Source organism: Mastomys coucha, unplaced genomic scaffold (genome assembly GCF_008632895.1).
Source record: "Mastomys coucha isolate ucsf_1 unplaced genomic scaffold, UCSF_Mcou_1 pScaffold23, whole genome shotgun sequence".
NCBI lineage: Eukaryota > Metazoa > Chordata > Mammalia > Rodentia > Muridae > Mastomys > Mastomys coucha.
The window spans coordinates 49977234-49997233 of NW_022196906.1; the positions used below are offsets into that span (position 1 = coordinate 49977234).

General features: G+C 37.4%; 1 protein-coding gene across 2 annotated transcripts in view; it reads right to left on the reverse strand.

Moving 5' to 3' along the window:
* The window catches only part of Scaper (S-phase cyclin A associated protein in the ER), a 498868-nt gene that overhangs the window by 325689 nt on the left and 153179 nt on the right, over positions 1-20000 (reverse strand). For both annotated transcript variants that reach the window (XM_031343583.1, XM_031343584.1), the window contains exons 22-23: positions 8644-8780; positions 3498-3563 (exon numbers count right to left, since the gene is read on the reverse strand). In XM_031343583.1, coding sequence (XP_031199443.1) covers positions 3498-3563; positions 8644-8780 — 203 coding nt within the window. The remainder of the gene's footprint in view (positions 1-3497; positions 3564-8643; positions 8781-20000) is intronic.

The following is a 20000-nucleotide window of genomic DNA, read 5'->3' on the forward strand; positions in this document are numbered from 1 at the left end:
AAAAAAAAAAAAAAAAAAAAAAAAGAGTTTCTTTCCCTACATCCTTGTACTTTCACGTTCTTGGTGAAGCCATTCCAATAGGAAGGGAAGAACCTCAGCATGGTTTTGACTTGCCTAGATGTAATGGACAAAAAGACAGTAAAGTGTGTATGTACTTATTGGTCAGATATTCTCTTCAGTTCTATGTCTGGTTTTGTTGATTGGATTATTTGGTCTTCTAGAAATAAATCCTATGCCAAAAATGCTGGTAAAGAATTTCTTTTATATTATTAACTGTCTTCATTGTTTTCTTTGCTATGGAAAGTTTTTTTTTTAATTTTAAGCAATCTCATTTGTCAATTCTTGATCATTTTATCTAAGAGTAAAATTCTATTTAGACAGGCATTGCCTATACCTAATAACTAGAGGTGTTCTCCAATGTTTCATTCTGGTAGTTTCAAATTTCTGTCATTGTATTAAAGTAGGTTTTGGTTTTTGGTCCCCTCTGCTCACCTTTAATTGATTTTTGTATTGGGTGAAGGATAGGAATCTATATCCAGTCTTTTACATTTCAATAACCTCTTTTCCTAGCACCATGAGCAGAACTTGTCTTTTTTCGGTCTTGCTTATGTCTTTTTTGGTTTCCTTAATAAAGAATAGATAGCTGTTTAGGCTTACTTTTGAATCAACTACACTATTCACCAGTCTACATACTTGATTTTATTCTAGTACCATGCTGATTTTGTTAATGTAGCTCTACAATACACTTTGAAGTCAGGTGTTGGTATACATTCAACAGTGCCTATAGTTCAGGATTTATTTAGCTATTCAAGATCTTTTATTGTGTCCATATTAAGGTGTATGTTCTACTTCAGTTATAATTTGATTAAGTTTGCATTAAGTCTGTATACTGACTTAGTAACATAGCCATTTTATTAACATTCTGTCAAAGCATGAACTTGAGAGGTCTCTGTATTCAATTTCTTTATATTCATATAGTTTTCTCTGTTTAGGTCTTTAATACCTGGCTAAGTTTATGCCTACATATTTTGTTTTTTTAAAGGTTATTGTATGGGTAAGGTGTTGATATACAGAAAAGCTTCCAATCTGTGTGCTGGTTTTGTATCCTGTTACTTTCCTGAAAGTTTGTAAAATATCTAAGAGTCTCCTGGCAGAATTTTTAATAAGATTGTATCATTTGCAATTAGGGAAAGGTAACTTCTATTTATTTGTAACCATCTCACTTCTTAAGGTTGCCTTATTTCAATGGCTATGGTTTCTTCTTTCTCTTCTCCTTTTTCCCCCACTGCTTCAAAAGAGAAGTGACAGTGGATGCTGACTTTAGAGAGAATGCTTCTGTTTTTTCCATCCAGGACAAGCTGGCTACAGGTCTGCCCTACAGAATCTTATTTTTACTTTCATGTCTTTATCTAAGATATTACTGTCTTTACAAAGTGAGCCTGGAATTGTTCCTTTTCTATTTTATGGAGGAGTCTGAGACGTAATGGTGCTAGTTCATCTTTAAAGATACTAAGGGACTTAGTAGCCAACCCATACAGTCCTCAGCTTTTCTGTTTAGAAAATTACATTATTACAATTTCAATTATTTTGTTATGCAGATGTTAGGACATCTGTTTTTAAAGAGCAATCTGCTTAGTAATGAGGTGAGTGTTATTTTCATGGCACCACTTACACTTCTCTTTGCCCTGCCAGTGGCATGCTACTTCTGTCACGATGTGTCCTGAAGGTTGCTCTTTTTTCATTCTGCTCACTAAACTTTCTGGTTTCAATTTGTTTTCAAATAAGATTGTTAGTTCATAACTAAATTATAATGTCCATTTTTGACACTCTCGGTTTGGTGCCTCTGTCTCAGTCTCCACCTTCTGCAGCTGGGTTGGCTGCATGCACTGAACAGCCTTTCTGTTCCTCGGTCTCTGTTGCTGACATTTTCTGTTTTGAAACTATGTTCATGAGTGTTTTGGAAATCTAAGCACCTTCCCACTATCACCCATACTCCACACAAATCTACAGCTCTTGTCACCCTACTCTACAGAGACAATAACATCAGTGACTGGCACTCTACCTGTCTATTATCTTCTTACATCTAAATCACGAATACATTTCTGGCTTCCAGGGTGTACTGTTCTCCCTATCAATCTCGAGTATCAGAACATCGAAAGGCAACAGTGGGTGCAGCATAGGCACTTGGACCTACTGAACAAATGAGATGGAGTACAGAGGGATTTTAACCCAGCAACATGGCTGCTCTCATCACATCTAATGATCCTCTAGGTCAGTGTTATCCGGCAGGAATGCAGACATGTCACACACCTTTAATCCCAAACAGTGACATCTAACTGAGGGGCAGACAAAGTGATGAATCAGAGAAAACTTTGACAGACTAAGTCAGAGATTAAATATTTATTATAACACAAATCAAGAGAACAAAAGTCACTTTTACAATGAAGCCTGGAGACATATCACAATTTCATGTTTCCCAAGTGTTAGCTTATAGATTCTCTTCCTCCCTCCACTCAGAATCTACTTTAATTTTCATTGAAAATTAGATTTCTTCCAACTTCAAGAGTTTATTTTGTTCTGTTTCAACTCTTTCTTTATAGTGTCTGAAGGAAGGAGTACAGATAATTCATTTGAGACCATCTTTTCTTGCATGTACATGGAATGCTGTTAATTTCCTTCTAGGTATTTTCATTGCACACACAGATTCTGATTAGACTGTTTATATTTCTGTTCATTTCAAAAAGATTTGAATTTTTGTCTCAGACTTCATAGCTAAGCCATGTTATTTAATCTCCTTATTTTTATCTGCAAGCATTTGTGAATTTTACAATTACTGTTTCTGGGGCATTTTCACTATAATCAGATACTGCAATATTCCGGCTCTTTATAAATTGTGCTTTATCACAAATTCTAATAAAATTGTCCTCAAGTTTCTGTTTGAGGCTATTCCTAAATTCTTTTTTTTATTTTATTTTTTTTTTAAGATTTATTTATTTATTATATGTAAGTACACTGTAGCTGTCTTCAGACGCACCAGAAGAGGGCGTCAGATCTCATTATGGGTGGTTGTGAGCCACCATGTGGTTGCTGGGATTTGAACTCATGACCTTCCGAAGAGCAGTCAGTGCTCTTCCCCACTGAGCCATCTCACCAGCCCCAATTCTTTTTTTTTTTTTTAAAAAGATTTACTTATATGGGTACATTGTAACTTTCAGACACACCAGAAGGAAGCATCAGATCCCATCACTGATGGTTGTAAGCCACCATGTGGTTGCTGGGAATTGAACTCAGGACCTTTGGAAGAGCAGTCAATGCTCTTAACCACTGAGCCATCTCTCTAGTCCCATTCCTAAATTCTTTAATCCTTTATTTGCAAGACTAAGAACCCAAAAGGGAATTCCAGTTTCCTAAGTAACAATACGATAATCCAGACAAAGTTCTTTTAAAGGCAGAAACCAAGAAGAAACATAAACTAAAATATTGGATAAAATACTCACTTTGCTTTATAAGGTGACTCAGAGCCAGAATTTTTGGTTTCCACTAAGTTCTCATATTCTTTAGCCCTAAAGAAAAAAAGGTTTCATCTTTATTAGTTATTTTACAGCCATTTATAAAATGATACAAAAGGTTAGTCCAGGTTTTCCATTCCCAGTAATGTATCAATACTGTAAACATTACAAACTTTCCCTTAAATTATATAAATGCTAACCTGAGAGACGAAAAATGCACACTAGCACTCAGTAAGAATACTTCTAAGTTTATAGGCTTAGTTCATTAAAGAATGATAGAAATGCTGGGCAGTGGTGTCGCACGCCTTTAATCCCAGCACTTGGGAGGCAGAGGCAGGTGGATTTCTGAGTTCTAGGCCAGCCTGGTCTACAGAGTGAGTTCCAGGACAGCTAGGGCTATACAGAGAAACCCTGTCTTGAAAAAAAACAAAACAAAACAAAGCAAAAATTCTAGAAATGTAATAATTTAAAAGGCTTATGATTCCAACAATATAGTTGAGATGGGGAAATTTCTATGTACCACAAGATATACATGGTCTAAAGTTAAGTATGGGCAAATAATTTTCACTTAATTTCAAAGGAAAAAGACTATGGACATGAGCTGACCTGGCCCTCACAGGTTTGTGTGACTGTTTACACTGCACACCAAAGGTTCATGTAAATCCATGCTGCTATGTCCTTGCCACTATCTGTTTTCAGCTAGTCTAGAGCAGAGTTGGTAGTCATCATGAAGAAAGGTGTCACTAAAGCAATGCATTAATGTTGAGTTAATGTACTCATTTCTCCTTTTTTCTTTTCTGAAAATAAAAGAGAAACCTATTAATTTAAATCTATGGCTTGATTGGTAAAGTGTGAGCCAGAAAAGGTTAAGAACCTGAGTTTCACCCCTGATATCCCAGGGGAAGCTAGGTATAATAAATCTGTAACCCCAGTGCTCCTTCAGCAAGATGTAAGGTCCAGACAGGACAAGTCCAAGACTCTAGTGGACTGCCTAGCCAGATGCACAGTGGTGAAAAAAAAACCCTGTCCCAAACAAGATAGAAGGTAAAGAGCAACACAGAAGACTGATGTCTGACCTGCAAAGATACATACTCACAAGTACAGAGTCTGTCTTCCTCTGTCTAAGATTGGACAAAAGACAACAAAACTATCTGTGGTGACATTTTTACCATGAAGTCTATTCCCTTACCAATATTACTATCTTTGTGGTATGGTTTGTATAAAATATGCCGCTGGCCTTTTACATTAAATATACTTACAAGTTTATATCTGAAGTGACTCCTTGGAAGATATGATGTGGTTTTTAAAATCCTTTCTGAAAACATGTGTCTTCTACTAGAAAGCTTAATGTTCTTAGAGTTCATGGAATTCCAGTTTGGACAGGCTGCCCTCCACCACTTATCTACCATTGTTTTCTATACTTCATATCACCAAATGTTAAATCTATAGTGTCTGCTCCCTTGCCTCTCATGAGTATGACTGTACGTTATGGTGTACGTATTATGTGTTCACACATGTGTGAGTACACATATGTTTGCCATTAAGATAGAAATATCTGAAACTGTCACATAAAATAATTCTTCCCTTTACATTGTTCCCATCAGAAATGTTGTTACAACTAATGAGAAATGGACCAAATCATGCAGACATTCTTTCTAAATTATTTTCTAAAAATATTATTTCTAAATATTTTTTGTTTGCATTTGGCAGAATCTAAGGATACTGTTCGTATAGTGAACCATCTGTGCAAATGACACGTTATGATCATTGACATAGTTTTATACTATTGTTTTATAGAACTATCTTTAAAACCACACAGGAAAAATAGGTTAAAACCAAGATATACAAGCTGGGCTGTGGTGGTGTACACCTTTAATCCCAGCACTATGGAGCAGAGAAAAGTGGATCTCTGTGAATTCAAGGGCAGCGTGGTCTACAGAGCTAGTTCTAAGACAGCCAAGGCCCACTTGCTACCTATAAAATTTCAACTCAAATGTTTATTAAGGGATAACTGAACAAAGGTTTTGATATCACCTATATGATCCATATATTGAACAATAAAAGGGAAACAGATTAATCGACCCAAAATATTGATATATCTTGAAAAACTACTTAGCAAGAGTCAGCAGCAAGAGAGTATGATTTTGAATATAAGAATTTATAGAACAACAAAAAAAGCAGTCCATAATTACAGAAAGCATGTAAGCAATTGCCAAGGGTCAACTTAGTAGGGAAATGATTGGAAGGACATACAAAAGAGTTGGGTATGGTAGGGCATACTTATTAATTATCCCAGCACTCAGGAAAGGAGAGGCAGAAAAACTGCTATTTAGGGCCAGCCAGAGTCACAAAGTGAAATACTACATCATCATCATCATCATCATCAGCAGCAGCAGCAGCAGAATTATTGTGATACTGCTGTGGACAACTCAGTGTTGTATTGACTTGTCATGCACAAGATCGTGTTGTGTTCTATATCCACTGGAAAATGGATGGAGAAGGAAACCACAGGGAAGAGAAAAGCAAAAGGAGAAAAGAAGGGGAGAGGAGGTCAGAAGAATAGGGCAAAGAAAAAAGGAGATGACGTGGAGAAGAGGGAAGAAGAATGGCCATAATGGGAATGGAAGCAAAGAGAATGGGAGAGAACAAAGAAACTGCAGGGCAACATAGGTGGTCTACAAATAGAAAACTGATTTACTTTTTATCATATATATGAACATCTGCCTACATGTATGTATGTGCACCTTGTGTGCCTGGTAGTAAAGGATGCCAGAAGAGGGCATCAGATATGCATAGAACTGGAACTACAGAGGCTGTAGCCACCATGTGGCGAAGCTTGAACCTGGGTCTCTTGAAAATGCAGTTAAGTGCTCTTAACTCTGAGTCAGCTCTCTAGCCCCAGTGTCTACCTCCCCTCCCCATGCTGTGATTTGGTCTGGCTTGAGCACCTGCAGACATTTTAAAGCAAGCAACATTATTTAAAGTAAGGATGACCCTCCAGAATGCACCAGAGACCCGGGAGGTGAGAGATTCTCATGAATCAAAGGGAGGGACCTTAGATGAAATGCCCAACAGTAGGGAAAGGGAACTTATAGAGCCCACCCCACAGTCACATCTCTGACCCATAATTGTTCCTGTCTGAAAGAATTACAGGGATGGAAATGGAGAGGAGCCTGAGGAAAAGAAGGTCCAGAAACAGGCCCAAGTGGGATCCAGCTCAAGGGGAGGTCCCAAGGCCTGACACTATTACTGAGGCTATGGAGTGCTCACAAAAAGGGACCTAGCATGACTGCCCTCCCAAAAGACCCTGAAAGAGTCAGGTGCAGATATCTGCACCCAACCAATGGACAGAAGCTGCTGACCCCTGTGGTTGAATTAGGGAAAAGCTGGAAGAAGCTGAGGAGGAGGGCGATCTTGTAGAAGGACCAGCAGTCTCAATTAACCTGGACCCCTGAGATATCTCAGACACTGGACCACAAACCAGGCGGCATATACCAGCTGATATGAGGCCCCCAACACATATACAGCAGAGGACTGCTGGATCTGGGTTCAGTCAGAGAAGATGCACTTAACCCTCAAGAGACTGGAGGCCCCAGGGAGTTTAGAGGTCAGGTAGGGTGGGGGCATCCATGTGGAGACAGGGAGGATGGGGAGGAGGTGTGGGGTGTGGAGCAGTTGGAGGGTGGATTGGGGGAGCGTGGAATGGAATATAGAGTATAAAAAAATAAATTAATTCATAAAATAAAACAAAAATAAAGAATAAAATATCCTTTTTGTCAAGTAGGAGGTTTTTGTCAAGTAGGAGGTCAATGGTGACTTAAAGAGCTCTGACCTGGGCAATGATAACAAAATGCATTTTTCCTTATAGTGAGGTCAGATATTAGAGGGAGATGAAAGAGCAGTTTGTTTTCAGCACATTAAATTTCACTTAAAGGTGTAAAATTTGTAATCTGCAAGTATAGGACATATAAAATCAGGATTTAGCAGGGAGTATGCATACAGAAGAGAAGGGAACAAACTAAAAAGCATTCAAGAGTAAGAAGCCAGAAGTTCTCAGCAGAAACTTCAAATTAAGCCAGTAACAGCCTGAAGTAAACTAGGAAAATGTGCCTAGAAGCATACACTAATTGCTAATACTAAATTCAAGAAACCCTTTTCTGGTCATTGCATTAAGGACCCATAAAAAAAATAAAAAAAATAAAAACCCCAACCCTAGGATTTCTTATAAGAAATACATGGTACTTCCTTCTTTCGTGAAGTCAAATCAGGAAACACCATTATTTGTTTTCTAACTATTCATTTTCAAAGAAACAAAGCACTCTGGAGTTATGTCTGACCTCTGAGATGAAATAGGTTCCTTGACAGGTCACAATCTGGACATGGAAACTACAGACAAATATATCATTCAGCATTATTCTAGTTACACATTTTTATAAATAATTCCATGGACTAGCAAGCATCCCTTTCTTTTGAGACCTTCATGATAAAAGGTAAGGTTCATAATGCTTTCTCTCAATGCAAAAGGTATCAACTAAGAAAGAACTGTATTTCTGTCCTCAAACAAGACCCATCAGTCATCATGTGACACTTAAAGCTTGTGAGGTAATGTACTACACAGCTGTCTGATCTCAGATGTCACTTTGGAGGCTGATGATAAACTACGGGTCTGATAACTCACTTTCCATTTTAAGATATTTCTTGAACTTTTCCTGTTGTGACAGGCAACCAAATTAATTAAACCCTGTCATGGGCTTTGACACCACCGCCAGCTGACTTCTATTTGTTGATTGCTATTGATTTTCTTTGATGCTTCATTTAAAAATCAATAGTTGGAAAGAAAAATAAGCTTAGTTTACAAATATTTAAATGTGCCATTGTATGCTGAAAGAGGGACAAGTTTGGCATGGCCTTGGTATCTAATTATAAGAAGAGCCCTTGAGCAGGTGAAAGGGAGGGCTTTGGATCAATACTCAGTTTTTTTTCTCAATCAAAGAAAGTGGCTATAAATTAGGTTCATTGGTATTTTTTCCAAAGCTTTTGAAGCAAACAAGTTTAAGTGTTTTTTTTTCTTCCATTAAATTAAATGTCTCATCCATAAAAGCTTTTGTTTTATATTTAAGGACATTGCTGCTACCTGGTATTCATCCGTGCTTTTATCTTTTTAGCTTTTTTCTTATTCTTCTGACGTTCTTCTCCATCTTTCACAGGCTCTGGTGGAGCTGCACTTTCAATCACAATGTCAACAACATACTTCTTCAAAGACAGATGTTCCTGCAAAACAATCAATGAAATGATGGCAGTGATGATATTTTAAAACAATACAGGACCACTACAGAATAGTAGACAGAATAGATATATATTCAGAAAGGAACCTGAAAGTAATCCCTAGGCAATAATGGCTTTCACAATTGCTTTAGAAAACACTGAAGAATCTGTTTTAACTGAGATTTTCAATGACTCATCAAACCTTTGGCGAACACCAAATGCACTATATGCTAAGGATACATGGGCATAGGAATGCAAAGGGAAAGGAAAATATATACACAAAACTATAGTACCATACAAGTGTTTGGTTATTCATTTAATGTGCAATAGGAGCCTAAAGGGAAGATGAGAAAAGTGTTCATCAGGGTAAAGAGGGAAGACTACAATTAGGCAGTACAGTACAGTACTTGATCTGAGCAGAATCTGGATTTGTATGTGTGCATCTAGTCTAGAGTAGGGGAAAGGGGAGAGAAAGGTAAATTGTCTCAGAAAAGATACGCCAGAAAGGAAAGTGTATAGCACTGAAGACAGTTTTTGTTTGGTTGAAATACAGAATTTGATTTGTTTGCCTTTCTCATCATCTTAGACAGAAGTCTTCTCACTGCAACTATGGTATTTCATGTACTTAATTCCTTTGCCTCTTCATTCCTTAATTTCTTCATTCGTTTTACATGGCAAAATCCCAACTCTACATCTAGTTTTCCACCTATTTCTGTGTCTATAGCTACAGAAGAGTAGTGTATTTATAAGAGAAACTGTGTCAACTACTTTTGTTTTTTTAGGATACTATACCTCAACCACAAATGCCAGGCAGCCAAGCACACATACATTAGCTTATCCACACCCTTGTCTTCCTAGAAATTCTTTTTTTTTAATTTTTTATTAGATGTTTTCTTTATTTACAATATCTCCTTTTCCAGGTTCCCCTCCAAAAGTAAAAAGAAAAATAAAATAAGAAAAAAATAAAAATAAAAAACCTAAAAACTAAAACAATCCCCTATTCCCTCCCCCTCCCCCTGTTCACCACCCCACCCTCTTCAAATCTCAAACACTTGTTATTGTCTCCCCACCATTTCTCAGTTAAACCCTATGTTTAACTGAGGAACTATATAGATCCTTATATAGAAGTCCCATAAACTCCCATGACCAATTTACCTACCACTCTGTGTGCCTACACACTTTGTCTTTTCTCCACTCTATTATATTTAAACTCATGCTACTGTCAGGGTTAAGACTTTTCAAAGTACACTAAATCTTATTCCTTCCCCTAAAGTTATATCTATATTCCTCTGATTCTTCACACTTTAATTTTTCTTTAAATCATCTCAAAAGAATCATTTTTCTTGTCGCCCTAAAGTTAGTACCCTATGGAACCAGGAAATATAGCCTCTTCACCTTTACCTCTTTAATTCTGCTCTCTCTTGACCTTATGAGTACAGCAAAAACCTTACCAACCTTAATCAATCTGCAAACTGCCCTTGTTAGGATACCAACAGCAAGATCAGCTCTGTTGTGTCTCCTCCAGTCTTTGCCCTACAGACCAATTCCTCCCCACTTAATCTTTCATCACAAGGTTTATTTTTTAATTTTTAGTTACTGATTTTAAACACCAGATATTATTCCTCTCCCAGTCTATCACCATAACACATCCCATACCTCATCCCTGTTCCCTGTCTTCACAAAAATGTCCTCATTCCCCCACCCCCACCACACCACACCTCTAAACTCGCTGGGGCCTCCAGTCTCTTGAGGGTTAGGTGCATCTTCTCTCACTAAATCAAGAACCAGCAGTCCTCTGCTGTATATGTGTTGGGGGCCTCATAAGAGCTGCTGTATGCTGCCTGGTTGGTGTTCTAGTATCTGAGAGATCACTGGGGTCCAAGTTAATTGACATTGCTGGTTCTCCTACAGGGTCAGCTTTCCCCTAAATCCAAAAATGGGGTATAGAACTAAACAGAGAATTCACATCAGAGGAACATCGAATGGCTGAGAAGCACTTAAAGAAATGTTCAAAGTCCTTAGTAATCAGGAAAATGCAAATCAAAATGACCCTGAGATTCCACCTTACACTAACCAGAATGGCTAAGATCAAAACATCAGGTGATAGCACATGTTGGCGAAGATGTGGAGAAAGAGGAATGGACCACTCCTCCATTGTTGGTAGGATTGCAAACTGGTACAACCACTTTGGAAATCAACTGGGAGATTCCTCAGAAAATTGGAAATAGATCTACCTGAAGACCCAGACATACCACTCTTGGGCATATACCCAAAAAAATGTCCCATCATGCCACAGGGGCACGCGTTCCACTATGTTCACAGTGGTCTTATTTGTGATAGCCAGAAGCTGGAAACAACCTAGATGTCCCACAACAGAAGAATGGATAGAGAAAATGAGATTCAATTACACAATATACTACTACTCTTGTATTAAGAATAAGGACGCTGGGCAGTGGTGGCACATGCCTTTAATCCCAGCACACTTGGGAGGCAGATGCTGGTGGATTTATGAGTTAGAGGCCAGCCTGGTCTACAGAGTGAGTTCCAGGACAGCCACGGCTACAATGGAGAAACCCTGTCTCAAATAATCAGAAAAACGAAAGAAAAAAAGAAAAAGAACAAGCACGTCGTGAGTTTTGCAGGCAAGTGGATGGAACTAGAAAATATCCTGAGTGAGGTAACTCAGACCCAAAAGGACATGCATGATATGTATTCACTAATAAGTGGCTATTAGCAAAAAAAGTACATAATACCCAGGATACAATCCATAGAAGTCATGAAGGTTAACAAGACAAAGGACCCAAGTGAGGATGCCTCAATTCCATTTGTGAGGGAGAAGAAAGCAATCATACGAGGAGGGAGAAAGGGGAGAACCTGGGTGGCAAAGGGGCCGGGAATAGGGGAATAAGATCAGGTATTGTGGGGGGGGGCAGAAAAAGGGGACAGGGAAGGGAAGAGGGGAACATGATCAGGTATTAAGTGGGGGTAACAGGAATAAAACCCTGAGGGCCAGCAGAAAGAATGGAAAGAGGCAACCTCGGGAGATAAGAGTTGGAGGGACCCTCTGGAAAGTACCAGAGACTTGGGAGGTGAGAGACTCTCAGGACTCAAAGGGAGGGACCTTAGATGAAATGCCCTACAGTAAAGTCTTGTAAAGTCTACCTACAGTAGAAAGACAGGGTATCAAGTAGAGGGTTGGAGTTGCCATACCACAGTCAAAAACTCTGATCCAGAATTGTTCCTGTCTAAAAGAACTGCAGGGATAAAAATGGAGAAGAGCCTGAGGAAAGATCCAGCTCAAGGAGAGGCCCAAAGGCCTGACCTAGTTACTGATACTATGGTGTGCTTACAAACAAGTGCCTAGTGTGACTGCCCTCTAAAGGGCCCAACAAGCAACTCAAAGAGTTCAGATGCAGATATTTACACCCAACCAATGGACAGAACCCCTGTGAATGAATGCTAGAAGAAACTGAGGAGGACGGCGACCTTATAGGAAGACCAGCAATCTCAACTAACCTGGTCCCTGGGATCTCTCAGACACTGAGCCACCAACTAGGCAGCATACACTGGCTGATACGAGGTCCCTAACACATATACAATATAGGACACCCATGTCTGGACTCAGTCAGAGAATATGCACCTAAGCCTGAAGAAATGACAAAACCAAATCTACACAATGTTTCTCCACAAATCCAGCCCTTCAAAGGAAAATAGATTAAAACTCCAAAACAAGGAGGGATATGATACCCTAAAAATGCAAGAAAGTAATCCCTTTCAAAGAACCCAAAAGAAGATAGCCACCCAAACGTAATTCCACCTTTAGCAACAAAAGTAACAGGAGGGAACAATCACTATTCCTTAATATCTGTTTATATCAATGGGCTCTATTCCCCAATAAAAAGACATAAACTAACAGGACCCAGAATTTTGCTGCATACAGGAAACGCACCTCAGTTACAAAGAAAGACACTACCTCAGCAGAAAAGTCTAGAAAACAATTTTCCAAGCAAAAGGTCCCAAGAAACAAGCTGGAGTAGCCATTCTAATGTCCAAGAATATCAACTTTAACCAAAAGTTATCAAAAAAGATGAGGAAGGACACTTCATATTCATCAAAGAAAAAATCTACCAAGAAGAACTCTCAATTCTGAACATCTATCTATGCTCCAAATGCAAGGGCACCCACATTCAATAAAAGAAACTCTACTAAAGCTCAAAGCACACATTGCACCTCACACAATAATAGTGGGAGACTTCAACACCCCACTCTCATCAATGGACAGATCAATCATGGAAACAGAAACTAAACACAGACACAGAGAAACTAACAGAAGTTATGAATCAAATGGATTTAACAGATATCTCTAGAACATTTCATCCTAAAGCAAAAGAACATAACTTCTCAGCACCTTATGGTACCTTCTCCAAAACTGACCATATAATCGGTCACAGAACAGGCCTCAACATATACAAGAAGATGGAAATAATCCCAGATAGGATTATTTGATCAATATGCACTAAGGCTGGTCTTTAATAACAACAAAAAGCAATAGAAAGCCCACACACACATAGCAGCTGAATAACGCCCTATTCAATGGTAACTTGGTCAAGGGAGAAGTAAGAAATTAAAGGCTTTTTTAGAAATTAATGAAAATGAGGACACATCATACCCAAACTTATGGGACACAATGAAAGCAATGCTAAGAGGAAAACTCATAGCTTTAAGTGCTTCCAAAGAGAAACTAGGGAGAGCATCTTAACAGCACACCTGAAAGCTCTAGAACAAAAAGAAGCAAACACACTCAAGAGGAGTAGATGGCAGGAAAAAAATCAAACTCAGGGCTGAAATCAACCAAATAGAAACAAAAAGAACTTTACAAAGAATCAACAAAACCAGGAGGTAATTCTTCAAGGAAATCAACAAGATAGACAAACCCTTCCACAGACTAACCAGAGGGCATAAAGACAATTCCCAAATTAACAAAATCAGAAATGAAAAGGGACACATAACAACAAAATGGAGGAAATTCAAAAAATCATCAGATCCTATTCCAAAAGCCTATACTCAACATAACTGGAAAATCTGGATGAAATAGACAATAATACAAAGGTTAAATCAGGATCAGATAAACCATCTAAAAAGTCCCATATCCCCTAAAGAACCAGCAGCAGTCATTTAAAGTCTCCCAACCAAAAAAAGTCCAGGACCAGGTGGGTTTAGTGCAGAATTCTATCAGACCTTCAAAGAAGACCTAATACCAGTACTCTTCAAACTATTCCACAAAATAGAAACAGAAGGAACACTACTCAGTTCTTTCTATGTAGCCACAGTTACACGGATACCAAAACCACCCAAAGACCCAAGAGAAAAAGAGAACTTCAGACCAATTTTCTTTATGAATATCAATGCAAAAATACTCAATAAAATTCTTGAAAACTGAATCCAAGAATACATCAAAACAATGATTCACCATGCTCAAGCAGGCTTCATCCCTATTGGCATGCCCATCTCTGTTCCATAGGCTAATGTTGGTGTATATACACATCCACATATAGTTTACCTTGTTAAACAAGTACTACAAGCGCTGTCTATTTAACATCTAATAAGTGCTCAATTTTAAAATTACTATAAATAAGCTTACTTCAGTATAACAAGCATAGGAAAATGGAGGCTCTAGCTCATATGTAGCAGAGGATGGACTTGTCAGGCATCAATGGAAGGAGAGGTCCTTGGTCCTATGAAGGCTTGATAGATGCCCCAGTGTAGGGGAACTGAGGGTGGGGAGGTGGAAGTGGGAGGGTGGGTGGAGGAACACCCTCACAGAAGCAAGGGGAGGGAGGATGGGATAAGGGGTTTCCAGGAGGGAGGGAAAACCAGGAAATGGGATAACATTTGAAATGTAAATAAAGAAAATATCCAATAAGAAAAAATCTTCCATATTAAGCATCTAGTTATGGGGGAAAAAAAGAAAATGGAAGCACAAATGACTCCACTATAAAGAAACTCACTGTAGTAAGTGCATGAGAAACAGAAGTTGACATTAATTACATAATTATGGTATATATGTTAAAGCAATGCTTTTGTCATCTGATAAATTTTTTACAAACAATCTACATTTTTAAAATATTCATTATACAATCTTAAGTAAGTTTCAGGGTTCAAATCTGCAACACAGCATATGTGTAGTTTAAATTTATATATTAGTATATAAATAATGAATGAGTCAATCCAAACATTAATAGCAGGCATTACTTTGTTTTTCTACATTGATAATTTCATATAATACATATTAGTATATTCATAACAATTAAAATTAATTAAAGAAATGCAAAGAAAGGCAAGTTCTTCCAAGAAAGTCAATTTACACAAGGTTACAGTTCCTGCAGGATGATTTACTCCAAGGAAGAATAGCATTACTGAGTAAGAAACCCTCACCTTCTTCTGGAGCCACTCGGAATTCTAAGTATTCCTGCACGGGCAGGTGAGATGCAGTCAGAATACAAAGGCATGCGCACCAAAGCTCATCCTAAAGCAGCCCTGTGTCTCTTTCTGACCAAAGGGAAGTTTTAAATGCAAATTCTAGCCTTAAAAGTCCAGTCTTCAGAATGATCCACCACAGCATTTCATACTGCTGCTTCTAAGGGAGCACTAAGAGAGGTCACTCTTTTCTACTTGTGGCTGTGATGAGTAGAAACAAGCCAACTACAGAGCTCTGTATAAAATTTGCAACTCAGTACAGTGGTGTTTCCTGGTCTCAACCACTTAGTAAACTGAAGAAATCAAAAGATAAATCTGGAATTCCCATCCTAATATTTTAAATGACAATGTGATAAATGCAAAAGCTAACAAATGATAGGTAATTCTAAACACATACGTGTAAGTGTAGTTTTTAAGTCATAACTGAATTCTAAATATAACATGGAATACAAATAATATATATAAAGCATTAATACCTATACAGGCACCTTGTCAGAGTTTATATCTTTCTTGATATTTTAATTACCTTTGCAAGAATATGAGACTACAGCCTCTCTGCCATAATTTGCTATATTAATTGCTGATTGAAAAGTTTGTGACTCTGCTATTTAGTCAGCTTCCTAATGACTCCATGTTCTTCTGTATTTTACAAAAACTGAGATATATAGGTAAGAGTCATAATCTGTGTGGAATAACATTGTAAAACAGAATAAGCATAAGTAATAAAACATAACTTTCAACTATCAATAATATAGCTTTTCACATGAATACATTTCACAAGTTATGGCATATCAAAGTAAATGATTCACTTCACATTTTGAACATCTTAAAATACCAAGCTGAGTTTTAAGAAAGCTAATTGTTATAAATCCTTTAAAATAACTGGAATGTTTACTTTGAAAAAAAACACTATAATAATATATTTTTATTTTTTATTCTTCTAAAAATGAAGTAAATCTAAAGTCATGCTTCAAGTAAGCTTCCCTAGATCCAAGGCTCATGGTCAAGATGAGGAGATTGCCAGATACGAATCTGCACAGATAAAATTAACATCATCTTTTACCTTTAACATTTTTTTTACTTAACTTCATTTTGTAACTTCTGAATGAAGTTTGCAATGTAAACTTCTATATTACTTTATTCAAGAATAAAATATTATTTTTACACTATTAAAACTATTAGTTATTCTAATTTAAATAAGTCAGATTTTTTTTAAAAAAAAATATAAAAAATGAAAGGCATTTTTACAACATTCCCTCACTGTCTTCTTTCAAAAACAAATGGAAGAGAGCAATTAAACCAACATTTATTGTATTCTCAGTGTGACAAGGAAAAGTAACTAATAAAATCAAAGGGAAAAAAGATAAGGGACACCAGAGTTTTGGCTAGAATTTAAAAAATCTATAACAAACCCTTGTTGATATCATTCCCCATAAACTAATCTTATCTGCAAGAAACTGTTTGGAGAAACTCTTAAAAGTTGATCTATCACTACTGATGGCTTTTTGTTGGCTGTATATATATATATATAATATTCCCAAGTATTAACCTAACACTATCTAAAATGAGGGCACTACACAGAGAAATTAATTTACACTAAACCAAGGGCATTGAGATATCTAAGAAGCTATAATGTTTATCATTAGGTGTGTTCATATGACACCTCTTGTGTTGTAACCTGGTAAAGATCTAAGGAAATATATGAGCTGTGCAGGCATCAAACTGCGACACTATTATTAATGCCATGTTGTGTTTGCAGAAGGTAGCATAGCATTGCTGTCCTTTGAGAGGCTCAACCAGCAGCTGACTGAGACAGATGCAGATGCTTGCAGGCAACCATTGGACTGAAGTCAGGGACCCATATGGAAGAGTTAGAGGAAGGACTGAAGGAGCTCAAGGGAGTTGCAACCTCATAAGAACAACAGTATCAACTAACCTGGACCTCTCAGAGCTCCCAGGGGCTAAGCCACCAACCAAGAAAACATGGGCTAGTCTGAGACCGCAGCTTCATATTAGTAGAGGACTGCATTTGTCTGGCCTCAGGTGGGAGAGGATGAGCTTAATCCTGTAGAAACTTGATGCCCCAGGGCAGGGAGATGCTATAGGGTTTGGTGGGCACCCTCTCAGAAGCAAAAGGGAAGGGGGATGGGGTGAAGAACTTGTGGAGGTGGGACAAGGAAGGGGGAACAACATCTGGAATGTAACTAAATGAAATAATTAATAAAAAAGAACATACAAAAATACCTGAAGAAATAAAAACGTTTAAGAATTCCATTATACTTATGGTTTATAAATTAGTCTAACAGTAAATTTGAGAAACCTTGAAATACACTATCCTCTGTCAAAATGGTGCCCTAAGTGTCGGCATCTCTTTGAAAAATGCAATTAAATATATATGGCACAGACAAGCTTAAACTAGAGAGGGCATTTTAATTATACAAAAGGCTCAACTCTGTTAGGGTCCCTGACTTGAAATGTGGACCACACTAGAGATTTTATTAATTACAGTCCATGTATTATATTGTTTGAAGTGACAGATGAGAAAAATGAAGCTAATGAAATACAGTGAAACAGACACCAAGTAAAAGGGAAAAAGCCATCCCCTGATAAGGGTTATAGTCCACCATCTGTCCCCTTGCCACTCAGTGAGTGACATTACAAATTCTCCATCAGTTTTCTAGAAGGTGAAATTGATGAATGAGGTAAGGGCTTCCTGTGCAGATTCTGATGTTCCTTCTGATCTAATCTGAGGCTTAACAGATGACTCAAATAAGCCTCAGAGTTCAACAACCTCATTACCCGATCATGGTTTGGAGTCTGAGGAAGGTCTGAAGTCCTGCAGCATTAACGAGTTCAATTGTAATGATCCAAGTCTTACAAATAAGCAAAAGGGAATTTCCCAGGATGCTCAGATCTAGCAGCTTGGAACATTGTTAGCATCATCCTTAGAAATCATTTCAACAACAGTTGAAATATCACATATCAGAAAGAGCATCGCACTCTAGAGGCAAAGGCACAGAGGAAGTGACTATCAGCTGGCACTGCACCTTCTTAGTGGTGCCTAGTCATAACGGCAAGGCTATGGGGGAAGCCAGCAGCTTCACGCCAGCAGTAGAAATCAAACACTCCCTTTTCAATAAGGTACATGCAAAAATAGGATACAAAGGTAAAAAGAAAATAAGGGAATGGTTTTGTCAAGAGAAGGCAAGGGAGACTTTTCACAGCAATATATATATATATATATATATATATATATATATATATATATATATATATATATATATATATATATATGTATATATGTATATATATATGATCAAGGATAAAGTGGTAATTTTGTACTAATAAAGAAGTCAGTCAAGAAGGCATAACAATTTTATATAAATATCTAACCACAAAAATTGATACTACATAAAATGAAAATAGAGTAAACTGTAAAAGAAGATGATAGGCCTACTATTAAAACCAGAAACCTCAAAATATCTCTACAGAAATTGGGAAAACTAAGAGACAGAAAACCAGAACATGCGCAGATGAGGGTCAGCTGAGATGATCAGGGTGTTTACTGTCCTGATCATGACGACGGGTTCAAAGTGTATGCATGGGCCAGGAAATCAGATTATAGAGGTAAAGCACAATAAAACATATGACAGTCATTCAACGAACTCTTTAAAGAGAAAACAATTTAAAAACATGCTTCTATGTCTTAAACTGAAAAAAGTTATCTGCCAATATTGTATAGTAAGATGCACATTGGAATGAGACAAGGCATTGTAGAATACACTACAATACTATAAAAGTACTGAATATGGGAACAAAACATGAAAAGAAGCTATTTGAAGGATTTATCTAAAATCAAATGAAGAACAAAAATTAAAAGTATTAGGATTAAGGCTGGGCTATACCTACAAATAAAGAAGGAAAGTAAATAGTATAAAAGTACTGTAGCTATAAGAAATTAAATTTAAAGGTATAAATTAATTTCTTGTTATTAGCACAAGAAAATCAAGGAGAAAGAAATGTTTTCATAGTTTTGTTCATTAAACATGTTTAAAAATTAATCTTCCCATAGAGAGAAGTCAAAAATGAATTTTACAGGCAAATCAAAGGGCCTACGATTATCGCTCAAATGTAGAGCCTACATAAGCTTCTAGGTGTAGTTAGCTGACTGTCCCCAAGTTTTTTTTATTTTTTTTTTCAAAAAAAAAGACAATCCTTGCCAGGCGGTGGTAGCACATGCCTTTAATCCCAGAACTTGGGAGGCAGAGGAAGGTGGATTTCTGAGTTTGAGGAGAGCCTGGTCTACAGAGTGAGTTCCAGGACAGCCAGAGTTACACAGAGAAACTCTTGTCTCGAAAAAAACCAAAAGGCAATCCTTATACTGAATATATCTTCAGAACACTAAAAGAAAAGCTGTGTCCTATCTTATTCTACATATATAATTCTGACAGCAGATCTAAGTAATAAAGATGAAATAGATCATAAAACTGTATTAACTACAAATTTAGATATAGGAATAGTTAACTAAATTTTGGCAGCAATTGAAAAAATAACATGCCATCAAAATATGAAGGTTTTACCAGGGTGATAAAAATAACTCAGGCCCAAAAGGCCATGCACGGTATGTACTCACTAATAAGTGGATATTAGCCAAAAAATAAAAGTGAATACCCAAGATATGGTCCACAGAACTCAAAAAGGTCAACAAGTTTAAGGACCCTAGTTAGGAAGCCTCAGTCCCACTTGGGA